Genomic DNA, 18081 nt, shown 5'->3' with positions numbered 1-18081 from the left:
AATAATAATATTTCATCGTTACTCATTATTATTATTATCATCATCGTCACCGTCATCGTTATCGTTATCATTATCATTATCATCATCGTCATCATTATTATCATCTCTTTATTATTATTATTATTATTATTATTATAATATCGTGAAAATAGAAATAAAACGTGAAAAATAAATCGAAAAGCAATATCCCGTTGAATCGTATCGATTTTTACTTTATCGTTTTTAATATGAATTGAAAATCAGATTGAATACTATTTTACTATTCGATGTGGAAAGAGCGATCTTTATTTTTGTATCTTTAAAACTGCAATTTTTCTGCCTTTTTGAAAACGATTCGTTCGTTGAACCGTACACCTTCGCGTTATGCATCAAAATGTAAATAGTATATACGTATATGTAACACGTTAAGAAATCACACACACATATACATCTCTCTTTCTCTCTCTCTCTCTCTCTCTCTCTCTCTCTCTCTCTTTGTTTTGTTCTCTTGCCTTTATCGTTTTCATTTCTTCCGCATCCGTGGTTATACCGTCGCATCGCATAGAATCCTGATATTTCCGTTGTTCTAGTCGCGGTGAATCTTTTGTCACGATATCAAGAGAATTTACACGATAGTCCAACGTATCTTGAAACACACATTGATCGATCTTTTCCTTCATTCTTGCCTCCATTAAATCCTAAAAGTTTTATCTTTTGTCTTATCTATCCAAACGAGGAACAGTTAGAGGTTGAACTAACTGTGAATAGAATCTCATAGATGGTTTCCGAAGTTTGCACGTGAACTAATCGAATTAATCCATTCATCATCATTTCTTTCCTCTTTCTCTCTCTCTCTCTCTCTCTCTCTCTCTCTCTCTCTCTCTATCTATCTATCTATCTATCTATCTAATTTATCTATCTATCTATCTCAATGGGTATATCAAGTCAAGGCCAAGTTTCTTCTTCGGATATATACTATCGGGATTATTTAAAAAATTATTGAGAAAACGAAAAAGAAACAAAAAAAGATTGACAAGAATTGTCGTAAGTTAAAGTTTAATTCTCTTAGTTGCGTTTTAATCTCTTAGGAATCCTTTAGACTAGATTTTGTTTCTATTGAAAAGATGAGAATCGTTTGACATGGAAGAATAATAAAATAGTAGAATGATTTCGAGACAAATCGTCGTTGCATTTCCTTAAGCAAAAACTTTTACGGTCAACCCTGGTCATGAAGCTGGCAAAAGCACAAAACCGACGTAAGATCTTTGACCTACTCTCTCACTCGAAGTAACTCGAAGATAGAGAAGAGAGAGAGAGAGAGAAAAAGAGAGAGAGAGAGAAATAGAGAGAAAGAGAGAGAAAAGAGAAGTAAAGTTTGTGCGTAAGAGCTTTTGGCACGTACTTTGACGCTGCTGAGGCTTTTCGAGTACACGTGTCTGGCTTATTCAACAGTTTCCTTCGAATTTGCCACACGTGTGCTCGCATACCTCGAACGTCAGCAGGCTGACCCGCGATCTTTGAGAAAGAAACTCGACTTTTATCATTCTCTCGATATCGAAACTCAAATCCTTTTCGTCGAAAAAGAGAGGAAGAAGAAGAAGAAGAAGAAGAAAAGTAAAACGAAAACGGAAACGAAAACGTGAACGTAAACGAAAACTTTAAAGACTTTTCAGTTTCTTCGGTGCGGCCTTGATAAAGAATGTTTAATATGAGTGATCTTGTCGGTATGTAAAATTTAAAAAAAAAAAAAAAAGAGAAAAAAAAAAGGAAATGTTAAATTCTTAACAGAGTATAATATTATAAAGTTTTGATAATATGTAAATTCTTAGGAATAATAAATACGAAAAGTTCATACGAAGAGATCATATCAATTTTAATAACGGTGTGTCTTTGATCGAAAAATTTTTTCAAGATGAACGATCTTATCGTTGTGTAATAATTAGATTATTCAAATTCTTAATAATTGTGATCAGAATTTGATAATATGAAAACAACATTTAAGAAGAATAAAACGATAATGATGAAAAGAAAGGATTTTTCAGTTTTAACACAGTGATAAAAAATATTTTTCAAGGCGGAACGATCATTATCGCATTGTAAAATTAAAATCGTACAAAAAAAAAAAGAAAAAAAAAAAGAAAATTGTAAAAATAATAAAATATCGCGAAATTAAAACAATAGTTTAAACGTTTAACAAAAAATCCAATGATCAGAGCTTGACAATATGGGATCCTCGAGTGATCTGTCAGATCGATCTTATAACACGTAAATATTTTTTTTTTTTTCCCCGTTTGATTGACCTCGTATAGACGATTCCAAACATAAATTTGAAAATAGGTAAGAGGATGAGGAAAAAAGAAATAGTGGAACGGACTATTGGATGGCATCGTTTTTCATTAAATCTGAGGTTTCAATGCGGCAAACTGGCTTATGTTGGGTACATTGTACCAACGTAGAGAGTAAATCGTGAAATTGGACTGAGAGAGCTCGTTGTGTGTACATTTAGTCCTATCTAACGCGCGTAAAACGTGAGAGAGAAAGAGAGAGAGAGAGCGAGAGAGAGCTAGAGAGAGAGAGAGAGAGAAAAAGAGAAAGAGAGTGAAAGACTTAATTCCGGAGTTAGAGAGTAAGAGGGGAAAAAGGAAGGAAGGAAGGAGGGAAGACAAGAGGAAACGAAGTCAGCTTCACTTCGGAAAATAGGAAAGAACGAAGTTCGTTCTTTTCTTAATTGTTTTTTCTCTTTTAATTATATTCTTTTCTATCCTTTTCCTTTTTCGCACCTTTATTTCTTCCATTAATTAACAATTTATCGATCGTGTAAATTGTTATCGTCATGATGATGATGAATGGCGTTATCAAATAGGAAATGAGGGCTTAGAAAAGTACGACACGATAAAATGATAATGATGATGCGATCTTGAAAGGGTAAGGGAAAAAAAGAAAAAAAGAGATAAAAAGAAAGAGAGAGAGAGAGAGAGAGAGAGAACGAGAGAGAGAAAGAGATTTGAAACGCTTCTTTTACATTTCTTTACAGCCTCGGATCTGGACTGCATAAGAGCGCTGTTCAATGAAAAGGAAAAGGAGCTCTCCCTGGCGGTGGCGAAGGTCGAAGAGCTGACGCGACAATTGGAGGAGTTACGGGGTCGTCAGAACGGCGGTGGCACCGGAACGGGCGTCGGTGGTGGCGGTGGCGTCGCCGGTACCGGAGCCGGTGGTATCGCCGCGGGACACTTGCCGACGCCAGCCAGTGCTGAGCTCGAAAAACTCAGAAGGGAACTTATGGTAAGTTGTTTTTCGATTTTCCAAAAAGATCCCAATAAAGGATACACACGATTTATTCTCTTTCGATCTTTAACATGACTCTCTCTCTCTATGTAACGTAACGTAACGTAAAAATCATTTCCAATCGTTCCACGCAGTATCGCAACAAGATGAACGAGCAACAAAATCAAGTAGTCTCTCAGCAGAGATTAGCACTGGCTCAGAGACAAGCAGAAATGGCGTCTATAGACGCGAGGATAGCGCAACTTCAGGGTCGTTTACAACGGAAAAGAGCATTGAATCAACGTCTTAGCCAACAACTTGGTTCGACGAATCGAACGAACGCTACGACGAACACCGGTTTTCCAGAATCCAAGCTTGATTTTAATGCCGGCAGTAAAGCGAGACCCACCGGAAACATCGCCGCCATCGAACCCTATTCGCACATACCGAACGACAACGACTTTAATCTGAACAAAAATGATCCGAAGTATCAGACGCTACCTTACAACACTAAGTTCACCGTGAACTTCAAGGCCGTCGAGGACGACGTCAACAAAAACAAAATACAGCACAGCGCGAGCGCCTCCCAACTCGGACAGAGGACGGCCTTTCAACAATTCGGTCATCAAATCGCCCATAGCCAGTCGCAATCGCACATACAAGGTCGGTTTTCCTCGAAATAATTTCACTTTTCTTTCAAACGTCATTTGCCTTACGTCCCATCCCTTTTCCCCATCCGATAAACGATTACATATGACTTTCCAGGTCAGTCGCAACCCCTTGGATCGAATCAACAGCAACAACAGCAGCACAATCAAAATCTTGGTAACCAGACTGCCAATTTGCAGGGAAACTGCAACAACAATAACAACATGAACAGCAGCAACAACAACAATAATAACAACAACAACAATAACAACAACAATAATAATAGCAATAACAATCTCATCGCCTCGACCCATAATAACTTCACTCAGGAAAATTTGTCACAGAACTTTAGGATTCATGCCCATCCCCAGCAATCACAATTGCAACAACAACAACAGGCACAACATGGTAATTCTCAAACGAAGCAGTACAATTCAACGAGTTCCTCGACCTCCAGTCTCGGCTCAGCGCCGTCCATCACACAAACCCATAATCATCGAAATCTACAGACTCATCAAAAGCCGGTGTCGAGCGTGGCACCAAGTTTTCCTGTTAAATCTTTAATATATCAAACTTCCTCGACTAAGATCAATCCTGTGATGCCACAGACGCTTAGCCTCATAGGACGAGCTCACTCGACAACCCAGAACTTTGTGGGTTTAAGCGGGTCAACCAACAACAATCAGCAACAGGCGAATCAAACGGCACAAGGAAACGTCGGTTCCACTCAAGAATCTAATTACGCGTTGAGGCACAATTATGGAAGTAATCAACAACAACAGCAGCAGCAACAGCAGCAGCAGCAACAACAACAACAACAACAACAACAACAACAACAACACAACACCGGTCAAACAAACGTTGCTCACGTATCTTCGTCAACGATCTATCAAGCCCAAAATTCACCGAATCTCGTGGCGAGCGTTCACGCCACACCTAGTGGAGCAACTCTAACTAATAATTCGAATATTCAACGATACAATCAAAATCAAAACGAATCTCAAAACGATAATAAAAACAAATTCGAACCTACGAAAGTACAGGATAAATTCGAACACGTCTTGCCATCAAAACACGAGCAGCAGCAGCAGCAACAGCAACAGCCGCAACAACAACAACAACAGCAACAGCAGCAGCAGCAGCAACAGCAGCAGCAGCAGCAGCAGCAACAACAGCAACAACAACAAATCAGATACGAAGGGAATCTCTTTAAATACGATAGTCAACAACAAATGAAATACGATCAACAAGTAAGTCAGTCGTCAAAGATGTACGACCAAACTGGTGGTAAACACGATCAGACGAGCAACGTACAATCTTCGGTGAAGTATGATCAGAAACACGATAATGGACAATCGAAGCACGAGCAACATCACAATGCAAAATACGATTCCGGTCAATCCTCGCAGCAATACAAGCACGACCAGCACGAAAGTCGAACGTCGGTCAAATACGAGCAACACGGTAATCCGTCTTTCAAGCACGAGGTAACGAGCAATCCTCAACAATTTAAGCAAGAACAGAGTCAGAAATACGAGTCAGGACAAAATAAGTTCGAATCGGCATCTTCGAAATACGAACAGAGCACGACGATGAAACACGATCATAACGTCAAGTTCGAACCGCCAGGCAAGTTATCAGAAAAGCCATTCGAGTTTGAAAGGTTAAAGAATGAGAATGAGAGAAAGAATTTGAACGAAATGAGAGCGGAAGACAAGATTAAACCTGCGTTACCTCCAAAACCGAGCAAACCCAATCCACCACCTAGGCTGACTCATCACGAAAAAATCGATGTAACTTCGGACGTACTCAACGATTGTAAGACCGCCGTTGTTGTTACTGTCGGTGCAAGGTATGTCTTTACATTTCTACATTTTCTTTTTTTTTTTTTTTTAATTTTATCTTTTTATTGTAATGTTACAATCTTTATAAACGAAAAATAATATATATATATATATATATATATATATATATATATATATACGATTAACAAAAAGGAGAATAGAAGAGAGAGGGAGACAGAAAGAGGAAAAAAAAAGAAAAGAAACCATCTTATCCAGCGAAGAACAAGACGAAACAATTAACACGGGGGTTAATTATAAATGTTAATTAGTCCACGATCGATTTGGCGAGAGTGAATCGAGTGAAGCCTGTCTCGAATAATAGACACCGAAATAGAACGACGAGTGTAGCGAAGAGACAACAGACGTGCGCTTAGTTCCCGCGAGGTCTCTGATTGATAAAGTCACAGGGTATCAAAGTGTGATCGGTGATACTTTAGAAATCTTTTTGTATTCTTTGTCATCTTTCTTTCTTGCTTTTCCTTTTTCTTACTTTTTTTTTTTTTTATTTTTTATTTCTTTATTTTTCTTTTTTTTTTCTTTTTTTTTTGGGGGGGGGGCGAAACTATTACTTTCTCCTTATCTTGAAACCTTTTCGAACACAGCAAGCAACGAAGAAAGGTCATTGATACTTTTGATCGAGTGATCGTGCATCTTTTCCTAAACGAGTATTGTTCTCACGAAAGACAATCGCTTATAACATTTGAAACAAATACTGCTTGAACATACAAGGAAAAAAAAAAAGAGAAAATCAGATTTCGCACAATCTTTTCTTCTTTTTTTTTTTTTTTTTTTTAACGCCGTCTATAATAAAATTCTTAAAGCTTGTAGGTAGCTAGTCGGTAATTTTTTTATTGTTCTCTTCTTTTCTTTTTCTTTTCTTGTATCTGTTAATATTCATACTTTTCAGAAACGACAAAGAGGAGGATATACCACCTATTCCTACATCGGAACCACCGGAATCACCAACGGACTCTCAGCTTAGTAATCATCAAATTATTAAGGCACGTCCGTTGACGTTGAAGAAGGCACCGATTTCGGAACAGCCGAAACTGCGATATGCAAAATCGAACGTTCACGTGTCGATAAATCGACGTATTGAAATGCCCCCGGCTTTTCTTTTTCCGGAAACTGAAATACCAGCGGACCTCATGCAACCTGAACAGCAACAGCAGCAGCAACAACAACAGCAACAGCAACAACAGCAACAACAACAGCAGCAACAGCAGCAACAACAACAACAGCAGCAGCAGCAGCAGCAGCAACAACAACAACAGCAATCTCAGCAAATAATTGACACGACGGACAGTAATTGTAAGAAAAATAATGCGATCATCGGTGAGGACGTAATTGGAAATGAAAAATTAGAAGAGTCCGATATTATTGATGCATTGAACATCATCAACATCGAGGATAAACCGAAATTAAAAAGCGACGCGGAACGTAGATTAGAATTAGACATAGACGGTAAGACGTCCGAAGTGATGAGAAGAAAAAAAGGTAATCTGAAGTCTAGTACAGGGAAAGCGAATCTATCGAGAAGAGTTTCCTTCGATCCACTTGCATTACTTTTGGACGCTAGCCTAGAAGGTGAGCTCGAACTCGTGAAGAAAACCGCCAAAGAGGTCGCCAATCCAAGCTCGGCCAATGACGAGGGCATAACCGCGCTTCACAATGCCATATGCGCGGGTCATCTTGAGATCGTCAAATTTCTCGTCGAATTTGGTTGCGATGTTAATGCCCAAGATAGCGACGGATGGTAATCTTAATTTTCGTTCTTATTGTTTCCAAACATTTTTCATTTCTTTTACTATTTATACAATTCTTCATTCTCTTTCTTCTTCTGTTTTTTCTTTTTGTTTTTGTTTTTGTTTTCGTACATACATTGTTGTTCATTTTCATAGGACACCGCTTCACTGTGCCGCGAGTTGCAACAATCTCTCTATGGTGAGATTTTTAGTTGAACACGGTGCGTGTATTTTTGCAACAACACTTTCGGATCACGAAACGGCCGCAGAAAAATGCGAGGAAGATGAGGAAGGCTTTGACGGATGTTCAGAGTATTTATACAGTTAGTATTAATATTAATCAATTTATGTTTTGTTTCGTCGTTTGAAAAAGCAGATTAATTGGGAAATATTTTATTAACGAATTAATTAGCGGATTAATTAGCGGATTAATCGGCATAAATTTTGTCACAGGTGTACAGGAGAAACTAGGGATTATGAATAACGGTCAAGTATATGCGGTCTTTGATTACGAGGCGCAACATAGTGATGAACTTTCTTTAAAAAATGGTGACTCTTTGGTCGTGCTTCGTAAGGGTGACGATAACGAAAGAGAATGGTGGTGGAGCAAACTTGGACACAAGGAGGGCTATGTACCTCGGAACTTACTGGGTGTAAGTGATATTTAAGAAAATATTATTATATATTCATTAGACAATCATATTAGTTAATATTTTTTGTTTACTCTGATATATATATATATATATATATATATATGTGTGTGTGTGTGTCTAATTTTATATTATATTTGCCTGTTACAGCTGTATCCTAGAGTACAACCAACGAAAACGGACTGAGGCACGTCATGCCGCATCATTCGTAATATCCGCTAATAATTCATTATCACAGTATTCGATCTGCAGCTTTATCTTATTAAGTATCGTAGTCCATTGTCACACATTACCAATGTCGTTTTATTTAATTGCGTGTTATCTCGTCCGAAAGAAAAAGGAATACAAAATTCTGTATAATTTTTCTATATTTTTTAAGGGAAAAAAAAAATAACACACACACCTACACACACCTACACACACACACACACACACATACACACAAAAGCGTGTAAAATATGCGCCACAGCGCGCGCTCGTGGGATTAACGTGTAAGTTATTTTTATTGACAAATCTCTCGACGTTTACATATGAAAGTGTAAAATGATGTTACAATACGTTATGTAACAAGAGAGACATGGAGAGAGATCGTATCTTCTATATTTTATGAGAAAGGAAAAAAGAAAAAGAAAAGAAAAGGAAATATTGTAAAGCATACAAGTATTTAGTGGCAACGGGTGTATATGTGTTATGCGCTCGTTTAAATACACTCGTCTCGTATTTTGTTTTCTCGATTGCATTTTTTTTTTTTCTTTCTTTCTTTTTTTATTATTATACGTGACTAATATTTAAAAGAAAAACAAGGGGGGGGGGGCGGGAAAAAAGGAAAAAAAGGAAAAAAAAAAAAGAAAAGAAAAAATGCAAATACACCGACAAACATACATAAATGTATTTTGATGAAATGAAAATGATGATTTTAATTTTTATCCTAGTAAATAATAAATATAATATTTCAATTTTTGTGATGTCACTGAACGTTATACAATAATTTTTAATGAAACAATTTTTCCAATGCTTTCCTTTTTACAGTGTTTTTCATGTACTTAGTGAAATCTTTTTTCTTCATACGTAGTTTAGCATCAGTTCCTTTAAGATAAAGTACAAAAATGCTACATGTGTTTCTTAACGACTCGTTTTAATCTTCTAATCTATGATACACATATACAAACATACACGAACACACACCACACACACACACATACAAACATACGCACGCACGCATGCACGCACGCACGACGCACGCATGAAAATTCACCGTCGAGAGAGACGAAGTCTAATATAATTCGCCTTTATCTAAATAAGGACACTTTTAAGAAATTACAACTCTCTTCGTATATATCACGCGGAAATATTCAAGATACGCATGTTCCGAACAATATGTTTTCTGTACTTAATAATCACGTGCCTATTCTCATTAATTTGTTTCACCTAAATATCTATGTTTAGATGAAATCAGATTCTTGTTGCGAGACCTGTTACATTTAATTCGTGTCAGACATTTTCACGATCCGATTAAAAATAAATAATCTCGGATTTTGAAAATGTTTCGATAGTACGGTGTAATATAGTCTTGCCAAGATAGACATAAAAATGACCAGTGTGTAAGTACGTACGAGGTGGAAAGAATATTGAATGCAAGGTAGAATAAATATTATGTGTGATTGATAAAATTCCATTTTAAAACGTATACCATTAGTAGTTCAGAAGAATCTCAAAATCATGATGCAATATTCTAATAGAATAGAGAGATTTTACTGCTACATCAGAAAATTTCTATAAGCATGTTGTTATAATCCTTAAATATAAATGTCTCGTTTTGGCCCTGACATAGGCCTTTAAAAGAAAATTTCTGATGATTACTAATTAATAAAGTATGTGCCTTTTTCAGAAGTAATAACAGATATATTATGTAAGAATATATGATATATATGACGAATAAAAAAATTGTTTTTAATAAATTTAATCCAGGTTCCTATCACTCTTCACATTTATATAGATTGATATAGGATAAGATTAATAATTATTAATTAATCTCCGCATATGTATCATCATAAAATTATAGAAATTGAGTATTTCAATGCATTGACGTAATATATGAAACAAACGATACTTTCACATTTTAACTGACATGCAAAATTTTACATGCGTATGTAAAATATTATATGTGACAAAAAGAAAGAAAAAACAAAACAAAAAAAAAAAAAAAAAAGAAAAAAAAGAAAAAAAAAGGAAGAATGATCACACTTATACCAATACATCATTTATAAATAGCATTTACTCTTTTCATACTTATAAAACTATATGAACGTCAATAATTTCAAAATCGTGAATTTTAGATTCTGTCTACTTTACATGGAACGAACAACTTAGTAATAACTCATAAAATCTGTTCCATGAAATTTAATTACTTAAGAAAATATTTAATTAAGCTAATAATTTATAGAGATTGTTTCATTCGCGATAAGCATTTCAGATGCGTAAGATCTCAGTCGAAGTCAATGAAGTGTATAATAATGTTATAAAAATAGATGTATATATTAACAAAAATATATATATGTATGTATGTATGTATATATATATATATATATATATATATATATGTATATATGTATATATATATATATATATATATATATAGATCTATTATAGCAACAAAATTGCTGGACAAACTTACCAACAAATCTTGACACAATAATGAAAAGACACTCGATTTTTATCACGATGATATACTCCTTCATCTTTTTCTCTATTTATATAAATTATTATATTAAATAATATATAAGAAAATAATACTACGACGCTGTAAACAAATGAATAATTCTCAATTAACTTCAACGTTCTTGTCCACTTAAGGGGTATGTAAATTTATCATTATTTAAATATACCTAGACAATAACCGGATTGATTTCTTTCAGCAGCTGTAAACAACCATTTATTTCTTCACAATCTTTCACCATGGTTTCCAATCTAAAATAATAATAAAATGTATATAACAAATTGAAAGATAATAATACATTTCATCTATCTTACCTTTCTCTGTACAAATTCAATGTAGATAAATTAAAGCATCCTTCTGTTAACGCGCGTCTACAAAATAATGCTAAATTTTTGAAACATTTATAATTCGTATTATCTAAACCTTGACTTTCCCATTCAGGTAATTCTTTAGTTATATTCCATGCTACAAAAACATATTGTATCAAAGATGACCAATGTTGTGATTCCAAAAGTCTTTTTCCTTGATCAATTACTGCTTTCTATAAAAATAAACGAAGGATAATTTTGATAAAATAAATGATTAACATTTAATAGTTCCATTAGATATTTGAATAATAAAGTTTCAACCTGAAATGTGTCTAAGTGTATGTATGCACGACTATACGCACAGTCCTCTGCATTCGAGGAAACAAGACTAGCATAGATATTTTGCCTTAAATTACAAAGTTTTTCTCTCAGTGGTTGTATATCTGCCATTGGCATTTTATTCATAAAAACATCCTTTAATTTTTCATCTTCGCGTAGATTACCATCTTCTTGCATAGATATTATATCTGTAATAAGTTTGACCAATTGTTCATGGCTAAGACCTCGTAATCCATTTACTAAATTTCCATTAAACTTTTTCTGCATTGAAGTATCAATCACGCTCATAGATTTCGAAGGTGTCCTCCTTTTTTTTTCAGATACTGTAAATCTAGACTCATTTGAGTCACCAAGTGATAATCTTTTTCTAGGTGTACTTCTTAATATCATAGTTGACTTTGATGGACTTTTTACTGGAGTTCGATCCCTAGAACTTAAACTAAAACAATATTCTTTCATTCATTTTCCTTATATTATTTGTTTATACCTTTGATATCTCAAAAACAATGAGATAAACATTAATAAGCTGCTAATTGAGATTAACCTTAATAAGCTGTCACGCTTGCAGGCATCTAAATCTGGTGACCAAACTATAGTCCTTCGTCGTCTTCCACGTTTCTGAATAACAAGTTCATCAGGACTAGGAGCTTGACTCCAAGAATCTGCGGTATGCCGACTATTCATTACATTGTCCATTGTATTATGTTCAATAGGAAGAATTTCTCCTAATAAAAGCATAATAAAAATGGATACCATCCTTTCATAGATACAAAGGATTTGTATAATTTACTTTTAATAAAAAAAGTACAATATAAATATCTCTTTTTATTTCCTACAATTAATATAATAAATATTATTAAATAAAAATATTATAGATATACCTGGTGAAAATGTCATACCCGGGACGTTAGGAATGACTGCTAAAGCTTGACGTGCAGATCTTCTACGGGAACCGTCTGGTCTTCTTAAAAATTCTCTAGTTGGAGTGTTCATTATGCATCAACGATGCAATAAAATGTTTATTTTAAAACTTTTTTTAAAGTTACACAAGACAAACTTTTTCTTTTCTCCAATTTAATTCACCATATCAATTTTGATCTTACTCTACATACACACACCTTTCACGATCGTCTCTCTTTCATAAAACCAATAATGTGACGTTTTTTCATGTGTTACGTTAATATCTATCTTTCTTAATCGTAACGTAAAAAATAACGTGAAATTTGATTTAATAAATATCCCAATATTTGCACTTTTATAAGAGTAAGATTGATATAGTACCTTTTCAAAATTTATTTATTATCGGATAGAGAATTCACGTTAGAGTACAACGGAAAATGGCGGGAACTTATCTGATTGGTGGTTACTGGCCTTAATATCGGTACGATATGACGTCATTCGAAACAAACTAACAGTAAATTTTACTAACACTTTCGTACTATTTTATACTATCCTAATCAAGATAAGATACAAAATATTATTGTTGTATTTTCTGATAAATATTTTATTAAAGAAATATCATATTGAAAATATAATTTTTCATGAAGGAATATATGAGTATGAAGGAAGTTTTTAATAGATCATATAAAATTGTTAAATGGTGATTATTAAAATTTCTTCATTTGTCTCGATGAATGATATGAAAACAATATTCAAATGGTCAAAATCAATCGCTGCCATAAGAATGGGATCAAATGACAAACTTCTATTTAATGACGACCATTCAAAATGGCGGGTAGTTCGTTGTCATACAAATACAGTGTTATTGCACAGTACAAAATGTGCAATTATTGTTCATGAAATAATATATTTATATATATATATATATACATAATAAGTACTAATACATATAATTATTTTTATTATATCATTTGAATTATAATCATCCATCGAGTATACATTACTATAATGAGGATATATCATGTTCATATTTGTTTGATATAAATAAGTATTATGTTGCAATTATGAGTTCCAGCAAGAGAAAAACTATCAATATAAATTCTGAAGAAGAAAGTAGCCCGAAGTATCGTCGTAGTTCATTAGCAGTTAATTTAAGTTATGCAAACTTAACGGATTCAGGTAATGGCTCTCTTAGAAAAACACAGATTAAGAACAATGAATCAGATACAATCAAGTGTAATAATCTGATACAATCATATGATAAAGATGATAAAGAATTGAAAAGGAAACAAAAGCCTGAGAAAAATTCTTTCAAAACGTCTAATATAAATGAAATAAATAACACAAGTTCTTTCAAAGAAGATAAATTATTACGAAACGTTAGAGTGCGTATTATTGATATTAAACATATTAAAAAAACTGATACAACTTGTGAGAAGCTAAAAAATGCAATATTAAATAAAACCAGAGAAATATTTAATAAGCAAGATGAATGTGCTATAAAGACAACTTTAGTTTTACAAAATCAAAATGATAAAGTATTAATTACTAGCTCTCAGAATATTATAGATCAACCTCGGATTGCAACGGATGAAGTTACAAATATACAAAATAATACTCATAATGATAAGTTAAGTATCTTTTCTACACCTGTTAATAAAACTTGTAATGTTAATGAATCAACAGATAAATCAAAAATAACAAAAAGAAGGCTATTTGGAAACAATGATATTCTCAACCCTCAAATTGTTAAGACTGTAACAGAAGAAAATCATAAATCAACAAATAATTTGGAACAATTATCTTCTACAAATTTAAATTATAAAAGTAGTCCTATAATATCTGGTAATCATAAAAGACATCGTATATCAAAACTTTCATTAAAAAATCTTTCTAAAACTAAAACAAAATGTAATTTAGAAGAAGATTTGAGTCAAAAAACTTTATCAAGCTTAAGTACTTTAAATGATGACATTGAATCAATTGGTACACCAATTTTTTGTTCCACATATAATGATGAATTGGGTGGTAACAATAACAAATTTATTGAAGAACATAATATTAATAATGAGAGACGTAAAAGAAATCCAAAACTTATGTCCAGGGAATTAACAGCTGTTCAAGTAAATGTCTGGGAACAAAGTAATACCTGTATTGAAAAAGCAAATGTAATCGATAATAGCAAAATTGGAAATAAAAAAGAATCTGAGGATCAAAGGACAAAAGAAAAGATAAATCAAACAACTTCCATATCAGATAAAGAAACTATAATGAATCTATGTGAAACTATGATGAAAACAACAAATACAATACTTCAATCTAGTCAACGTAATACAGAAAAAAATGAAAATATTAAATCCACAATTGATAAAAGTAAAGATAGCACTGATGAGCTCGAATCATCTTTACATGTAAATACTTCTGTGGATAATGAAAGTGAACAGGAAAGTATAATTAATAATCGTAGTTCGTTACAAGTAAATACATCTTTAAATTCTACATATAAACATAGAACGTCTTATAATGAAGAACAACGATCCAAACGGCAAGGAACATCAGGAAAACATTCACAATACAATAATGAAATAACAAATGGAAATGATGATTCTACAAGTTATATTGAAAGTACACCTTACAATGTGCCTCAATCACAATTAAAATGTGACACAGTAATACGTAATACAAAATTCAAAGATTCTATTAATATAATTGACGCATTAAGTAATATCAATATTAAAAAAGAAAATAAAAGTATTGGTAATTCCAAAGATGAACAATGCATGTAAGCATACAGTATATCTTTACTATATAATTGTTAAATATTAATTTGTATAGAAATTAATTACCATAAAATCTTTTCTTTTCAGTTGTAAAATTCATACAACACATAAAATCGCGTGTACAGAGAAAGGAAAAGATATTTTACATAATACAATTATTTTAGATGATTCACCTATAGTAGCTTCAGACAAACAAAAATGCAAGGAAGTAATTATAGAGGATTCTCTTAGAGAACATGAAGTTGGCGAAGATAAAATAAAGAATAATTGCTTGGCGAATGTAAATGTAATATGCTCTAAGCCAAAGAAAAAAAAATTATTGCCACTTTGTGAAAATTCTGAATTATCATTTAGCCCAATGGAAAAATCATTATCACCGAAAGAACCATTGATAACAAAAAAGAAAAAACAGTTTAAAAAGAAAAGAACGATAAAACAAAATTTGTGGGCAAAAACTTGTAATGTCTCAAATAATACAGAAAAAGATAATGATTCGTCAGAAAATAATTGTACTTTCAATCTAAAGCCGAAAAATGAATGTAAAAAGCCTAGAAAAGTAAATAGTAAAAAAATTGTAATTAAAAAAATGGTTGATAATGATATATTGAAGCAATTAGAAAATTTACATAAACATTCTGACCAACAACGTGAAACTATCGAATATAGAAATTCTTTAAATGAATTTCAAACTAGAAAAAAAACTTCTCAATTGTTAGTTCATAAATCTCCAAAAATTATTATGGTTGTAACGGGATTCTCAAAAGGGTAAATTTACAAGACCTTTTTCTATTTTATACTTTTATTTTTTCTACTGATAGATAATATGGTATAATACATTTTGTCTGAATAATCTTACTAAACATTAAAATATATACAGATTCAACTATTTTTCAGAGATAAAAATTTAATTAAGAGCATTGTAAAAACTCTTGGTATGGCAAGAATCGAATCAAATGTTACACGTAGAACAACTCATGTAGTAAGCACAGGAGTGCGTACATTAAATTTATTGCATGGTATAATAAGAGGTTGTTGGCTTGTAAAACTTGAGTGGGTTTTGAAATCTTTGGAAAATAATGGATGGTTAAATCCAGAAGATTATGAAATGATACATTTCTCAAAGGCAGTAAAAGTAAGCAATTTTGCAATGCAATTTTGTAATAGTACATAAATTAATCTTTAATATAAATAATTGATTAAATTTGTTTACCTTTTCTTTTTTTTTTTCCTCGTTTAGGAAAATCGCAAAGATCGGGAATTATTTGGAATGGCTTATGTACCAGAATTATTTGTTACTTCTGGATTCTTACATGTTGAAAATGGTACTACACCTCCTGCTCATATCTTAAAAGATCTTATAAAAGCTGCTGGTGGTAGAATTACTGAGCGTCCACAGGCTGCAAAAATTATTATTGGTGCAAATGGTGTGAAAGAAAGTTGGGTATTGGATTCGATTACCACTGGTGTCTTACAATCAACAACACAATATCAAAGAAAGTAGTATAATATTATAACTTTATTGTACAAATTATAAATAATTGCGACAGGAAATGATACAAATTTTATACAAATTATATATGATTTACTTAATATAGTAGAATATTTTTGGTTATGTTCTGTGTATTTATATTATAATAATGATATAAACGACTTTTTATATACATATATATATATACATATACCAAATTTAATGCGTTTGTTTACATATAATATAATATACCTTCTCTTTTATATGATAATGTGTATTTACTTTCATCAATGACGAATTGTTTGATATTTTATAATATACGAATGATAATTAAAGCTCTGGCTTTATAAAGATTTACGCCAACAATAAGTATAGATGTAGTTTTTAAACGATTTTAATAAACAAGATCTCATTTTTAAAATGAAGATATAAGCGAGGATATGACTTTTATGAATTTTCAAAAAAGTTTTATTTTCTTTGAAAAAGATCGTAAAAATCTGGCATATTTTGAAAATAATCTATGCGTAAAAATAAAACTTTTTAAAAAATTCGCAAATGTCATTTACATGTTTAAAACGTTTAAACATTCTAAAAATGTTGATATACATTTGTTTCACGATAAAAGTATAAAGAATAATAAATATAATTAACACATATGATAATTAATATATAAATTTGTGAATTTAAAGAAATTATCTTATCTATATTTGCCTGTAGAAGTATTATTGGCAATGTAAAGTGTTAATACTTTAGCGTTTAATCCAAATTAGTTCGAAGAGATTTTGAAAATAAATTGAAATATGCAGCCATTCGCTCGATAATACTTGCATTATAATATTTACAATTCGACTTTGCAAGTATTAACGACCCAGGTCTCACTACGTGGAAGTTGCTGCATGTGGAGACCCACGGACTGACGGTGACTCTACTCTAAAATCCGCGTTTCGCGATACCGATCCGCGATACCTTTCCGCTTCAATGCACTGGCTTCTTAACTAACAGGGTATGCGTAGCTTAGCTACAACACACCTCTTACAGATAGCTCCACCATTTGCACCGTCCACTTCAGACATAACGGATTATTAAGCACATCCGAATTCGTGCTTTCCGAATTTCGAACAAACAAAGCGCACTCCTTAGAAATACTAATCGCGTCGCGACACTCACGTGTGTGTTATAATTACGTAGATTCTACTGTTAAGCCGAAATTCGCGAAGTACCCCCATCGAAATGTCGAAGAAATCAAACGAAGTCCACGGTAGGACCTTTGATCGCGCCCGAACACCCACGCAAGTGTTAGAAAAACGTTGACTCTACTCTAAATTCGCGTTTTCGGTACGAACAATCAAACGAATTATAATCGCGCCCGAGAACACCCACACCTGTGCCCGCCGACACGCGCGCCAGTGTTCTTCCTATCCTTCCCGTATTCGCGCGTAG

The 18081-nt window shown here is 32.9% G+C and overlaps 3 protein-coding genes across 10 annotated transcripts in view; 2 read left to right on the top strand and 1 right to left on the bottom strand.

The window, feature by feature from the left end:
- The window catches only part of LOC124948012 (putative mediator of RNA polymerase II transcription subunit 26), a 102419-nt gene extending 93489 nt beyond the window's left edge, over positions 1–8930 (top strand). For all 4 annotated transcript variants that reach the window (XM_047491022.1, XM_047491020.1, XM_047491018.1 and 1 more), the window contains 7 exons: positions 3014–3261; positions 3399–3906; positions 4009–5743; positions 6643–7491; positions 7637–7803; positions 7934–8133; positions 8281–8930. In XM_047491022.1, coding sequence (XP_047346978.1) covers positions 3014–3261; positions 3399–3906; positions 4009–5743; positions 6643–7491; positions 7637–7803; positions 7934–8133; positions 8281–8316 — 3743 coding nt within the window. In that variant the 3' untranslated portion in view covers positions 8317–8930. The remainder of the gene's footprint in view (positions 1–3013; positions 3262–3398; positions 3907–4008; positions 5744–6642; positions 7492–7636; positions 7804–7933; positions 8134–8280) is intronic.
- Positions 8931–9246: 316 nt separating this feature from the next.
- On the bottom strand, positions 9247–12821 carry LOC124947759. 4 transcript variants are annotated; one of them, XM_047490348.1, is made up of 6 exons: positions 12375–12821; positions 11981–12218; positions 11476–11926; positions 11161–11387; positions 11016–11097; positions 9247–10930 (listed from the first exon to the last, which is right to left on the bottom strand). In XM_047490348.1, exons 1-5 carry the CDS (start codon positions 12484–12486, stop codon positions 11016–11018), a joined length of 1110 nt encoding a protein of 369 aa, XP_047346304.1. In that variant the 5' UTR covers positions 12487–12821; the 3' UTR covers positions 9247–10930. The 4 variants fall into 4 exon arrangements, with proteins under 4 accessions (XP_047346304.1, XP_047346305.1, XP_047346306.1 ...); XM_047490349.1 differs by having other exon boundaries at positions 9247–11097; positions 11476–11932; positions 12038–12218; XM_047490350.1 differs by having other exon boundaries at positions 9247–11097; positions 12038–12218.
- Positions 12822–13175: 354 nt separating this feature from the next.
- LOC124947758 (uncharacterized protein PF3D7_1120600) lies at positions 13176–16864 on the top strand. 2 transcript variants are annotated; one of them, XM_047490346.1, is made up of 4 exons: positions 13192–15175; positions 15261–15938; positions 16068–16305; positions 16411–16864. In XM_047490346.1, exons 1-4 carry the CDS (start codon positions 13458–13460, stop codon positions 16672–16674), a joined length of 2898 nt encoding a protein of 965 aa, XP_047346302.1. In that variant the 5' UTR covers positions 13192–13457; the 3' UTR covers positions 16675–16864. The 2 variants fall into 2 exon arrangements, with proteins under 2 accessions (XP_047346303.1, XP_047346302.1); XM_047490347.1 differs by lacking the exon at positions 16411–16864 and having other exon boundaries at positions 13176–15175; positions 16051–16214.
- Positions 16865–18081: the final 1217 nt, after the last annotated feature.

This window comes from Vespa velutina, chromosome 3, assembly GCF_912470025.1.
Source record: "Vespa velutina chromosome 3, iVesVel2.1, whole genome shotgun sequence".
Lineage (NCBI taxonomy): Eukaryota > Metazoa > Arthropoda > Insecta > Hymenoptera > Vespidae > Vespa > Vespa velutina.
Note: the sequence above shows the minus strand (reverse complement) of the source record. Positions and strands in the feature narration are given on the sequence as shown.

Excerpts from the sequence above, each read along its gene's own strand:
- LOC124947759 (XM_047490348.1), bottom strand. The coding sequence starts at position 12,486 with ATGAACACTCCAACTAGAGAATTTTTAAGAAGACCAGACGGTTCCCGT. Across the intron at positions 11,927-11,980 it reads TTGTTTTTGAGATATCAAAG|TTCTAGGGATCGAACTCCAG; the intron begins GTATAAACAAAT and ends TTTTAGTTTAAG. Across the intron at positions 11,098-11,160 it reads TTGAATTTGTACAGAGAAAG|ATTGGAAACCATGGTGAAAG; the intron begins GTAAGATAGATG and ends TTATTATTTTAG.
- LOC124947758 (XM_047490346.1), top strand. The coding sequence starts at position 13,458 with ATGAGTTCCAGCAAGAGAAAAACTATCAATATAAATTCTGAAGAAGAA. Across the intron at positions 15,176-15,260 it reads TCCAAAGATGAACAATGCAT|TTGTAAAATTCATACAACAC; the intron begins GTAAGCATACAG and ends TTTTCTTTTCAG. Across the intron at positions 16,306-16,410 it reads ATTTCTCAAAGGCAGTAAAA|GAAAATCGCAAAGATCGGGA; the intron begins GTAAGCAATTTT and ends TTCCTCGTTTAG.